This window comes from Phacochoerus africanus, chromosome 7 (genome assembly GCF_016906955.1).
Source record: "Phacochoerus africanus isolate WHEZ1 chromosome 7, ROS_Pafr_v1, whole genome shotgun sequence".
NCBI lineage: Eukaryota > Metazoa > Chordata > Mammalia > Artiodactyla > Suidae > Phacochoerus > Phacochoerus africanus.
Window position 1 is genome coordinate 5,224,345 of NC_062550.1, and position 13,341 is coordinate 5,237,685.

Genomic DNA, 13,341 nt, shown 5'->3' on the forward strand with positions numbered 1-13,341 from the left:
CCCCACAAATGGCTCACGGCGGCGGGACAAGATCGTCTGCCGGATCCAGACACCCTTCGAGCCTGCGCCTCTTTCTCCGGGATGGGCGCTACAGGCGTGACAACTCTGACTTGAGAGGGACGATTCCAGCGTGCCTCAGACCTCTGGAAACTTCAGCGAAGGCGGAGCCGTAAGCTTTTGCGGGGTTCCTCCCCTCCTCTCCGATACACGCATCTTTTCTGAGGCCTCTGCGGCCCTTGTTACTTCTCTCTTACTAGATCCAGTTAGTGAAATGCCGATGGTTGGAGAACATCACAGCAACGCACAGCCGCCTTGTAAGCGTCTGCAGGACCCTCTGGGTGGGCCTTGATAGAGGTCCTTCACATTGTGTGACGGCAGAAAGCAGGTGCCGTGACATAGCCTTGAAATAAGACTGGAGGTGTGAAATCAGATTGTCATGATCATTATACAACTACAGGTGTGATCAATTCATTTGAGTAATAAAAAAAAGAAAGAAAAAAGACTGGAGGGAGTTCCCATTGTGGCGCAGTGGAAACGAATCCAACTAGGAACCATGAGATTGCGGGTTCCATCCCTCGCCTCGCTCCATGGGTTAAGGATCTGGCACTGCTGTGGCAGCTGCAGCTCCGCTTAGACCCCTAGCCTGGGAACCTCCATATGCCGCAGGTGTGGCCCTTAAAAAGACAGAAGACCAAAAAAAAAAAAAGAAAAGAAAAGAAAAAAGACGGGAGAGGGATGCTGAGCTCCCTGCCTTGTGAAGGGCAACTTGGCCGATGGTTAGCTCTGATTCTGTGTGCTCGTGAGAGGAGGGGAGCTCAAGGCCCTTCTACTCCGTCATCCTGTCTCCAGTCCTGCTGACGGTAACTGGAAAATTAGCGCTTGCTCTGTCTGTGGCTGTGCCCGATGCCAAGGGCTGTGTTGACTGGCTCGTGTGGCCGGCATCATCACCAGATTAACTCTGCAATAATCCGGTCTCTTGCTAGTACTCCAGTGGCTTCTGCCTGGAACAGGTGACTGAAGTGGGAATATGGTAGAGGCCAATCCTTTTCCCACCCCCTACCCCTCTTCTTTTTATTCTCTGAAGGTCAAATAAATAAATGATAAAAAAGAATTTTAAAAAATCAGCAGTATTTATCTTTGTGCCTTTGGTCCATAATGGTCACTCATGCGATTTCTGGCAAAATTATGTGCTGATTCTCATTTCCAAAAACTGTGCTTATTCATGTTGGTTATAAAAGCTGCACAGGCTCAAAGTGGGAAACAGGGGAAACCAGAAAGAGAAAAAGTTACCCATAGTAATGGGCAGAGATGGCCGTTATTAATATGTTGGTATATTTCCTTCCAGAATTTCTACGTGTGTGCACCCACGCACACTCCATACGTGCTTAACGTGGTGGAGACCACGTCAGGTGTAAATTATGTTCTGCTTTCTCTCAGAGCACGGCATCAGAGTATTTTTGGGGTTGTTACAAAAAGAAAAACCTTGAAATTAATTTTTAATGGTTGTGTAGTGTTTTGTCCACCCTTGAGTCAAAGGGTTTGAATGCTCCTCAGGTTTACATGACATCTTGCTAAGCTACCCTTCAGAAAGTGTTAACTTACTCTTATGGGGGGGTTCACGAGAGCGTGTTTCGCCAGCATTTAACACGGCCGTTTTTAAATCCTTGCTAATGTGATAGTTGAAAGCACAGTGCTTTGTTGTTTTGATTTGCACGTCCTTGATTACTGTTGAGGTTGCACATTTTTCGTGTTAAAAGTTCTGTGTACTTCCTCTGTGAACGATTGTTGGTTCAGGTCCTTTGACCATGGTCTAGGTTTTAAAAACATTTTTGCCCAGGACAAGTTACATAAAATAAAATTCTATTTTAAATGCATAGTTTAATGAGCTTTAGCATTTAGTAACCACGACCAGTCAGTGTGTGGAACTCTTCTGTCACCCCCAAATCCTGCCCTTGTGCTTTGAAAGCGGTCCCTCGCCTGACCTTCAGCCCCCGAAACTATCGATCTGCTCTCTGTCCCTGTCGCTGTAGCTTTGCCGTTTCTTGGAGTTCTCACAAATGCAATCATACACTATGTAGTCTTTTGTGTTCATACTTTTTTCACTTCCCAGGTTTAAAAATTCGTCCATGTTGTTGCTTATCTAAATATTCCGGGAATCGTTACTGCTGAGTGGTGTTCCTGTAGTATTGATCTTCCACAGCTGGTTTATCCGCTCAGCCGCTGGTAGATGTTTGGGTGGTTTTCAGCGCGGGGACCTTACACAAGGTGCCGCCATGCACCGTTCACATACATGTCTGTGTGTGTCCACGCCAAGAGCACGGCCACTTGTTGACGTCTTTAACTTCCCCAGGCAAGGTTTTGTTGTTTACAGGGCTCCGATGTTTCACGTGCTGTATTCATTCCTGTGTTTTTATTTTTGATGGAGTTTTAAAATGGAATTTAAAAAATTTCATTTTCCAGCTATTTACTAACAAATACAATGGATTTTTAAATATCTACGTAGAATACTGTGTGACCTTATTAAATCCACTGATTAACTTGTTCTGATACCATTATTGCAGGTTCCTTAACGTTTTCTAAATGTACAGTCATGTCGCTTGCAGATAAAGGCAAGCCTGCATCTTCCTGTGCAATCCGTTTGCCTTTTATTCATTTTTCTTGTCTTCTGTTTCTGGGTAGGACATTAAATACTACGCTGAGCAGAAATGGTGAGATTAGACACCCTTGCCTTCTTCCTGATCTTACGTAGAAATCTTTCCATCTTATGCTGTACAGTGTGATGTTAGCCCTGGGTTTCCTTATTTTATTTTTTTTTAGTATAGTTGATTTACAGTGTTGTGCCAATTTCTGCTGTACGGCAGAGTGACTTAGTCATTGGGCTTTTTAGAGATGCCCTTAATTAGATTAAGAGAATTCTATTTCTAATTTTGCTGGATTTTTTAAAAAAAAACCGTGTGATGTGTGCTGATTTTTGTTAAATGCTTTTTCTTCATCTATTCTGTGGATCATGTTCTTCTCCATTATTCCATTAATATTGTGAATTACATTGATTGATTTTCTTTCTTTTCTTTCTTCATTTCTTTCCCCCCCCCTTGGTCTGCGGCAATACCACCTTCAACACACCCGATCTCATTTGGTTTTCAAATGTTAAGCCTAAGCAATGAGATCCTGCTATATAGCACTGGGAACTGTATCTAGTCACTTATGATGGAGCATGATAATGTGAGAAAAAAAGAATGTATGTATGTGCGTGTGTGACTGGGTCACCTTGCTGTACAGTGGAAAATTGACAGAACACTGTAAACCAGCTGTGATGGAAAAAAATAAAAATCATTAAAACAAAACAAAAACAAAACAAATGTTAGGCCAACCTTGCATTTTGGGATTAAATCTCACTTGGTCATGATAGAGTATCCTTTTTATATATTGTTTAATTTTATTTGCTAAAATTTATTAATTTGTTTTTGCATTTTTTTCATGAGTGATAGTTGTCTGAAGTTGCTTTTTCTTTTCTTTTCTTTCTTTTTTGTCTTTGTCTTCTTTTTAGGGCCACACCCATGGCATATGGAGGTTCCCAGGCTAGGGGTTTAATTGGAGCTGTTACCGCTGGCCTACGCCACAGCCACAGCAAAGCCAGATCCGAGCCACATTTGTGACCTACACCACAGCTCACGGCAAGGCCGGATCCTTAACCCACTGAACGAGGCCAGGGATGGATTCCTAGTCAGATTCGTTTCTGCTGTGCCATGATGGGAACTCCAAGTTACTTTCTCTTGTAAAAAATTTTCCTTTGCAATCTGTTTGCCTTTTATTCATTTTTCTTGTCATAGTTCCTGGTCGGATTTATTTCCGCCGCACCATGACGGGAACTCCAAGTTGCTTTTTCTTGTAAAAAATTTTCCAGGGCTTGGGATCAGAGTAACGGGGGCCTTGGGAAATGTGTTGGGAAATGTCTCCTTCCCTCTATTTTCTGACCGGCATTGCTATTACTACTACTTTCCTTAAATGTTTGCTAGAATTCGTCTGAGATGCCATTTAGGCTTGGCGTTTTCTTTTGGGGAATGTTTTAAATCACAAATTCCATCGAAAAAAATTAGTATAGACCTATTTAGGTTTCCTGTTTCTTCCTGGGTCATTTTTGATAATTTGTGTTTTTCCGTAAAGTCCATTTCATCTTAGTTAAAACATGTATTGCATAAAGCTAATCATAATATTCCCTCACTATCTTTTTTTAAAAAATAACTTTAATTCTAAAACAGCTTTACATTTACAGAATTATGTGAAGAAAGTTCAGAGAGTTTCAGCATATCCCACACTCAGCTTTTCTTCTTAACCTCTTACATTATTATGGTACATTTTTTTTTTTTACAATTAATGAACTAAGACTGATCCATTATTATTAACTGAAGTCCGTATTTTATTCATGTCTCCTCATCTCCCCCAGCCTTCTTCTTTCTGTTCCAGGACACCATCCAGGCTACCTCTTGACGCTTAGTAGTCACATTTCCTGGGCTCCTCTTGGTTCTGACGGTTTCCTAGATTTTCCTTGTTGACCTTGATGTCCTTGCCGGTTTTGAGGGTTTCGGGTCGGGTATTTGTATGGACTGTCTGTCGACTGGGATTGGTCCGCTTAGCTTAGGGTAATGGGAGGAAGCCCACAGAGGTAAAGGGCTGTTCTTACTGCATCATGTCAAGGGTACACCATTGACGACGCTGACCTTGACCACATGGCTTTTCTGTTTACCCATTTGTGTCTCTTTTTTTGAATGGCTGAATCCATGTCATACGGAAACTTCTGGGCCAGGGATTGAATCCACGTCCCTGTGCTGTAGCTGCGGCAACACCAGATCCTTTAACCCACGGCGCTGGCCTGAGAATTGAACCTGTGCCTCTGCAGCGACCTGAGTGTCTGCAGACAGATTCTTAAAGGGAGCTCCTAGATCTTGCTTTTTGAAAATCTGCTCTGATGATCTCTGTCTTTTAACTGAGGTGTTTAATTCGCTAATATTAAAGTAGTTATTGATATGTTTGGATTTGTGTTCCCATTTTTTTCTCCTTTTGCTTTTTGTTTGTTTTTTTTTCCCAGCCTCCTTTTCTGATTATTTGAATTATTTAGAACTTTACTTTAACACTCTAAAGACTTTTTAGATATACTTCTTTGCCTGATTTTTAATGGTTGTTCTGTAGGTTGTAGTATACATTTAAACTGTCCCCAGTCTACGCAGTTAATACTGTACCACTTCGCATAAAATGTAGAAACTATGTAAGCACATAGGTTTATATCCTGCCCGCCGTGTCCTTCACAGTATGGACAGTATATGTGTTATATCTTCCTATGTTATAAAACCCACAGGAAAGTGTTTTCTTTTCCTTTTTTTCTTTCTTTTTTTCTTTTTCTGGGTGCACATATGGCATATGGAAGGTCCTGGGCTAGTGATGGAATTGGAGCTGCAGCACTCCACGGCCACTCTGTATCCAAGCTGCTTCTGCAACCTACACTGCAGCTTGTGGCAATGCTGGATCCTTAACTCACTGAGCAAGGCCTGGGGTCAAACCCCACATCCTCCTGAACACTGTATCGAGTTCTTCACCTGCTGAGCCACAACGGGAATTGCATGGTTTTTTCTTCAAATAGCCATGAAGAAAGAAAAGAGCCCCCCCCCCCAAAAAAAAACCCCACAAAACCCCACAAAACCCTAGCATTTTGTATTTTTTCAGATATTTCTGGTGCTCCTTTTGCTCCTTTCTGAGGCACCAGGGTCTTTCAGCCTAAAGAGCTTCCTTTGCTGGGGTGTGGGTGTACCAACGATGGCTGCCCTTAGTTTTCTCTTATTTAGAAATGTCTTTATTTCTCCTTCATTTTTGAATGGTATTTTCTTAGATGGAAATCTCCGAAATCTCTTAGCGTGGTCTTTCTTTCAACACTTTATTTTGATTTTACACTCCTTTTGGGTTCTGTTATTTTGGATAAGAGGTCACGTGTTAAATTGTTGTCCTGTACGTAATGAGTCATTTTTCTCTTGTTGCATTCAACATTTACCCTTTGAATTTGACTTTCAGCTTTGTAACTGTGCCTTGGCATGGTCAGTTTCGTGTATATACTGTCTGGTGTTTGTTGAGTATCTTAAATCTGTAGATGTATATCTTAATCAAATTTGGGGGAAATTTTGGCCTTTATGTCTTCAAGTATTTTTTTCTGTTTCATGCTTTCTCTCTTCTCTTTCTGTGACTCCAATTAGGTTTACGTAAGACTGTCTTCTATTATGTCTTTGAGGCTCTATTCATTTTATAAATATATGTGTATTCTGTATTTTCATATTGGATGGCTTTTCTTGTTTTATATTTAAGTTCACTCACTCTCTCCTCTATCCTCTCCATTCTTTTGTTAACTCTGTCAAGTAGGTTTTTTTTTTTAATTCAGATAGTATTTTTTATCATTCTAAAATTTCTATTTAGCTGTTTTTATTTTACCCATTACTCTGTTGAGATTTCCTATCTTTTGACTCATTGTAGGCATGTTTTCATTTATTTCATTGACAATACTTATAATCCTCACTTTTAAAATCCTTGTCTGGGAGTTCCCATCGTGGCGTAGTGGTTAACAAATAATGAATAGGAACCATGAGGTTGCAGGTTCGATCCCTGGCCTTGCTTAATGGGTTTAATGATCCGGTGTTGCCCTGAGCTGTGGTGTAGGTTGCAGACGCGCTCGGATCCTGCATTGCTCTGGCTCTGGTGTAGGCTGGCAGCTCCGATTAGACCCCTAGCCTGGGAACCTCCATATGCCGTGGGTGTGACCCTGAAAAGACAAAAAAAATTTTTTTGTTTTACTATTTCTGGTATACAGAGATTTTTAATTTTGATGGAATTAAATAAGAAGTTTGTGATTTCTCCTCTTAAGTTTTGCTTAAAAGTCCATTCTTGGAGTTCCAACTGTGGCACAATGGGTCAGTGGTGTCTCTGCAGTGCTGGGAGGCAGGCTCGATCCCCGGCCTGGCACAGTGGGTTAAGGATCCGGTGCTGCCACAGTTACAGCATAGGTTACTGCTGCGGCTCGGATCTGATCCCTGGCCTGGGAAATCCGTGTGCTTCGAGACGGCCAAAAAAGGAAAAAAAAGTTCATTCTCATTCAAAGACCAGATCGAACATATGCCTAGATTTTCTTTTTCTTTTTTCCAGTGGTCCTAGTTTTTACATTTAATTTTTTATTCTATTTCGAATTTATTTTCATATATGGCATGGAGTGAAGCTCTAATTTGATATTTTTCCCAAAGAGCAAGGTAGTTACCTAAACAAAATATATGGAGCTGATTCTATTTTTATTAGTAGCCACAGGGTTTCCAAAATAGAAAATTGGTTAATTTTTAACTTGCTGAAATTTAAGGTGAACCTATGTAGCATTAACCGACTGTATCAAAATGGTGCGCAAAGTTCGGGGAAGAAAAGCTGAGTAGGAAAGATGAACTTTGTTCTGTCTGTGAATAGCAGCGCCTTAACCGCCGTCACACAACCGGCTTATTCGATGTTGCCATGGAGGCTGCTGAAATCATCAGTCAGTCCGTCTCTGTCTTTCTCATGACCACATGCCTGGTGCTGGAGCGGAAGCGGTTTAGTAACCAGACCCGGGGGCAGGGCATCTACCAAACTCCCGGGTAGAGCAGTTCTTCCCACAAGGCTGGAGGCGAGGGGCTCCTCATTCACCCTACCCTGCACTGGGGCTGGGTCTCACCCCAGCTTGTCGAGGGCTTTTCTCCCAAGTCCTCCCTCTTATTTCTCTGTTTTCTGGACCTAGAACGTGATCGTATTGGGGCCTTCATCTGCCTTCCCCTCTAATGGAGCTCCTCACATAATGAACTTGAAAGAATTACTTCATGAACGTTAGGATTTTAATCAGATCTGTTTTCTTCTTCCTTCAATGTATGCGGCTGCTAATATACAGACATCGAGATGTGTAATCTGTTTGGGTTTTCCTTGCTTTAAAAAAAAAATCAATTCGTAGTATTATTTTACTAAATTGTTTTAAAAAAAATTTTTTAATTGCTATTTCCCCAATACAGTTTTTGTTTTTCTGCTGTACAGCATGGTGACCCAGTTACACATATGTATACATTCTTTTTTCTTCCATTATCATGCTCCATCACAAGTGACCAGACATAATTCTCAGTGCTACCCAGCAGGATCTCATTGCTAATCCATTCCAAGAGCAATAGTTTGCATCTATACAAATTCACTGCTGCCATTTTCAATTCAATGTTAAGCATTTAATCCATGCAGTGTTACGGAAAAAAATGTTTAAAATACTACTTTTGTTTTTTCAAATTCAGATTTGGACTCAAAACCACCGCTAAAATCAATTGGAAGCAATTTCTAACATCAATTTATGAGCCTCAGTGGTTGGAAACTAGCAATAAAATTCCCATGACAAAAAGAAATAGGTATGTAGAAAAATTAAACTAAATTTTGCTTACACGTGTCGTAATATGTAAAATGCTAAAGAACATCCGAATTACTTTTTCTTCATTTATTCAGTGACCAGCTGGTGTTCATTGAACATTTACCAACTTTTACGTAGTGATTTACAGCTTATAAATTATGTTTCCGTATATTTTTCTTTTTCTTTCTTTCTTTCTTTCTTTCTTTCTTTTTATTTATTTATTTTTTTGCTTTTCGGGGCTACACCTATGGCATATGGATGTTCCCAGGCTAGGGGTCAAATCGCAGCTAAAGCTGCTGGCCTACACCACAGCCACAGCAATGCTGGATCCAAGCTGTGTCTGCGACCTACACCACAGCTCATGCAACGCCGGATCCTTAACCCACTGAGTGAGGCCAGGAATCGAACCTGCATCCTCATGGATACTAATTGGGTTCTTAACCCACTGAGCCACAATGGGAACTCCCCACATATTTTTCTTATTTAAAATTGCCTTAAGGAGTTCCTGTCGTGGTGCAGTAGTTAACGAATCTGACTAGGAACCATGAGATTTCGGGTTCGATCCCTGCCCTTGCTCAGTGGGTTAAGGATCTGGCATTGCCATGAGCTGTGGTGTAGGTCACAGACGTGGCTCAGATCCCGCGTTGCTGTGGCCCTGGCATAGGCTGGTGGCTCCGATTGGACCCCTAGCCTGGCAACCTCCATATGCTGCGGGAGCAGCCCCTAGAAAAGGCAAAAAGACAAAAAATAAAATAAAATAAAATAAAAAATAAAATTACCTTAAACTATAAGGTAGGTATAATTATTATTCTAGTTTCTAGATGAAAAACTACGTCATAGACTTAGTGAGCCATGCGGGCAGAAACGGAGCCCACATACCCTGGGTACCCACACCCACTCTGCTAACGTTACTCTCTGAGCACTAAGCGTGTTCTTACAAAAGTGTGTATAAACATGCATTTGCTCAGTGTTACATGGGAAGGAGCCACGCGTGTTAGCTTGTCTTCCAGCCGCGCTCTGCAAGGTGCAGGTGTCGTGGGCGATGGGGGTTATGTGCCGGGAGTGCCATTATTTCTCTTTTCATCCCGATGTCTATTATAACTTCAGATTTACATTATCACATTAATTGTGGTGGGGACCCCAAACATTAAAAAATAATAATATGAAGTTTTAGAATTTAGACTTTTGCTCTAAGAACTATTTGGCTTATGTTGCCACGCATCCTGTTTGGATTGCGCTATGTATGCATCTTAGAGACAAAACAGGCCTTCCAGCCTTGGCGCGTTCACGGAAAGCCGTGTGCTCTTTGTACGGTAACATCTACCACGGAGCTCAGTCCCATTCCGCTGGGTCCTGTCCCCGTCTCGGGGATTATGAACATTGAAGGAACTGCCCCGGTTACCAGGCTTCCAGGCTTCGCGAACCCCTCTCCTCCCCACACATTCCGTTTCTGGGATGTGACTCCAGGAGTTCATCTCTTAAGTGAGGTTACTTCTGTTTCTTTACCCTGTGTGACTGCGCCCACAGCATGTGGAAGTTCCAGGGCCAGGGATGGAACCCGAGCCACAGCAGGGACAAGACTGGATCTTTAACCAGCTGGGCCACCGGGGGCTCCTCTATGTATTTCCTAAAAGCGGTTCTAGCTGTGTGTGTGTGAGAGTGTGTGTGTGTGAGAGTGTGAGTGTGAGTGTGTGTGTGTGTGTGTGTGCGGGAAGAGCTAAGGGGCTGTGCAGGTGAGCAATACAGTCAGCTTGAGAGCTGATTCACGGTCATGCCCCCTTTAGTCGAGCTGTCTAACTGAACACTGATGGGGAGGCCACCGCGTGTATGTTATGAGGCGATTCTCCAGCCCCCTTTCTGATCAGAGTCCCTCGTGACGTTGGCTTTGATCTCCCATCGGCCTTCAAGAGGACGCGTGCAGAGGCTGCTGGCCCTGAGCTCAGCGGACGAAAGTGAGAGGCAGGAAAGGGCGAGGGGCCTGACGACACAGGGCGTCGTGGGGTCATGGCCACCGTCAGTGGGGAGGGAGAGGCCATGAAGGTTGACGTCCGTTTCAAAGCGGGAGACGTGCCCTCAGCTGGTACACGGCGAGGGGTTACCACACGCTGCGCGTCCAGGGAGGCGCTGGTCTCAGCGGTGATTGTGGCGGCTTTCCTGGTCTTTTTCGAGACCAAAGGCACAGACTGCCGAGACGGCTGGCCCCAGCTAGTCGGCAAGAGAAGAGAAGAGAGATGGCACGGCAGGGCTCATTGATGCCCGTGGGAATCGCATCCACACCAGCTCCCTGATTAGGCACCATGCTAACAGAGTGGCACATGGGTCACACCAGCACGTTGCACTTTCTGGAAAAGGTGCCGTCCAGAAATAAAGCATTGGCGTTGTTTGCAGGATGATTTCTTTTTTTTACATTAAGAACAAAGTTCAAGGACAAAATCTGATTCCTATTTTTCTCTTAATTCTCTTGTAGCATCAACTCTAGAAATCAACCTCGCCAAGAAAACATTATCACACGTCTATTTAGCCATGAAGATCACTCTACAGCATTGAAGGAAGCACTTCTGATTATCAACTCCGTAAGATTTCGACACCCTTCTCTAGTGAAAAACTTATTGTGTCCAAGAAAGCGAACACTCAGAACAGGACCAACAAAAACGGTGTATTCGTTCGTTTAGCCATTGAACAAATATGTGTTGAGCTCCCATTGTATGCTCAGAATTATTCTGAGTGCTTAGGCGTGCAAAGTCTGACCTCAAAAGTTGGGTCTAGTTGGGAGGCTAGAAGGCATAAAGTTTACTGCAGAAGAGTGGGATAGATGCCAGGGAGGAGAACAGTGTGTGTCGAGATTAAGAATAGGGTGACTGGGAGGTCCTGTCGTGGCTCAAGCTGTTAGCGAACCCGACTGGCATCCATGGGGACGCGGGTTCGATCCCTGGCCTTGCTCAGGGGGTTAAGGATCCGGCGTTGCCGTGAGCTGTGGTGTAGGTCGCTGACGTGGCTCTGATCCCGAGTTGCTGTGGCTGTGGTGCAGGCCAGCAGGTGCGGCTCCGTTTCGACCCCTAGCCTGGAAACTTCCATATACCTCTGGTGCAGCCCTAAAAAGACCAAAGACAAAAAAAAAAAAAAAGAGAGAGAGAGAGAAAGAGAGAGAATGGGGTGACAGGTCTTCCCGACCTGTTTAATTAAGGACTACTCCATACCTGTTGGACCTTCGTCCCACTCCTCAAGCCAGAGTTCATGGGCTCATAACCAACTTGGAACCCTTACCAGGAACGTTTTCTTAGCTCCCAAATGGCCTACTTACTTGTTTAATTGTACTGCAAAGGGAGGCTTGCTTATTCGTGAATTTGCAACTTGCTTTCAACACTAACTCCCGTGCCACTTGAATGCTTATTTCAGAAAGCAGCCTTCTGAGGCCTCCATTACACGGCTGCCTTGCCCACGTTAGTTATGTACGGAGCACGCCCATTAACCGCATCTCTAGTGAATAACCAGGAGTACAGTGAATTTCCGTGCCTCAGACTCACACGCGTCTACGGCCATAGCACCCTGAACACGCCCGGTCTCGTCTTCTGGCGGAAGCTAAGCAGGGTCCGGCCTGCTTAGTACCTGGATGGGAGAGTGTACAGAAGAGGAGTTAGCTGACCTCAGTGTCCGCCTCGTCACGGACCAAGGTGCAGTCTGAGCTGAGGAGCAGCGCCCTGGGGAGGCTCCCGTGGCCCGGAGGTGGACTTGAGGGCTTGGGGTCTGCCGTCTGCTCTGGAGGCTGCAGCTCCACACCTCCGTCCATCTAGCGTTGCATCATGTAGATTCAGAGATTTGGGGTTCTGCTTTCCTGGGGGAGACACTTGAGCTGATGTGCTCGCTCTCATTAACGTTTAGTCCTGCGTGGCCTGCTCTCTCACAATGGACAACGGTCCGTTGAGCACTTGGTGTGTGCCAGGCCCTGTCTTCAGTGGTTTTCTTGTGTTTACACACCTTGGCCTCTCAACACCTCTGTGAGGTATAGACACTGCCATTGTCTTCATTTGATCCTTGCATTTTATCCTCACTGGCTGAGAAAACGGAGCATGGGGGTTAAGTGATTGGCCTGAGGCTCCCGGCTCGTGGGTGGTGGAGCCAGGATCCACTCCAGCCACTCCGGAGCAGGTGCACTTCTGCCCCGGGCTAAGCTGCCCGCCAGTGTACCAGTGGGGCCATCTCTTGGAGATAAATGAAGGCTGCTGTGTTTGCCTACTTCAGCTTTTATTACTATATTGCAGGAGTAATTTAATTAAAACTAGTGAAATCTTCATCTCCGCTAATGGAGGACTGTAATAATTCTAACCTCTGCAAATATCAGGCCTACTGTGGCTGAGGTACCACTCAACAGGCTGATCAACACACACATAAGAAGGTGGGGAATCCAGTGCCTGCCCTGCGCCGGGCCGGGCCTGGCCTTGGGCACTCAGGCTGAACCCGCAGCCGCACAAGGCAAAGTCCCTGCTGCTGCTGAGCTCACCCTCTGGAGTGTCACAGGAGAGCAACGGCATCAGACGCCTGAGAGTTGCAGAGTGTGTGGCTTCTGATCAGGACCCCCACCCTCATCGCCCCTCACCCCCCACCCCAGACCCTTTGGCCACATTCTGGGACCTGGAAGGAGAAGGAGAGCAGAGCAAGAGAGCCAGGGGATGGGCAGGGATGGCATTTTGCCTGGCCACCAAGGACAGCCATCGGAACCAGGTCCCCCTCCGGCTGCAGAGAGGGATGCGGAATTATTAGAAGACAGCTGTGCTTTAGACCTGCCCCAAGTAGCTGCATGTGCTGCCTCCACACGCTGCCACCCTCTGTGCAGGTGGACGCAGTCCCTCTGACCACTTTCATTCAGTTCAGGTACGGCTCGTTTTTCTCGCACCAAAGAATAATACTCT

The 13,341-nt window shown here is 44.7% G+C and overlaps 1 protein-coding gene across 4 annotated transcripts in view; it reads left to right on the forward strand.

Moving 5' to 3' along the window:
- EFCAB6 (EF-hand calcium binding domain 6) overlaps positions 1–13,341 on the forward strand; it is a 236,080-nt gene that overhangs the window by 95,174 nt on the left and 127,565 nt on the right. For all 4 annotated transcript variants that reach the window (XR_007135738.1, XM_047786044.1, XM_047786045.1 and 1 more), the window contains exons 10-11: positions 8,325–8,435; positions 10,902–11,007. Coding sequence is in view for 3 of the 4 variants with exons in the window: in XM_047786044.1 (XP_047642000.1) it covers positions 8,325–8,435; positions 10,902–11,007 (217 nt within the window). In the remaining variant the exon portion in view is untranslated. The remainder of the gene's footprint in view (positions 1–8,324; positions 8,436–10,901; positions 11,008–13,341) is intronic.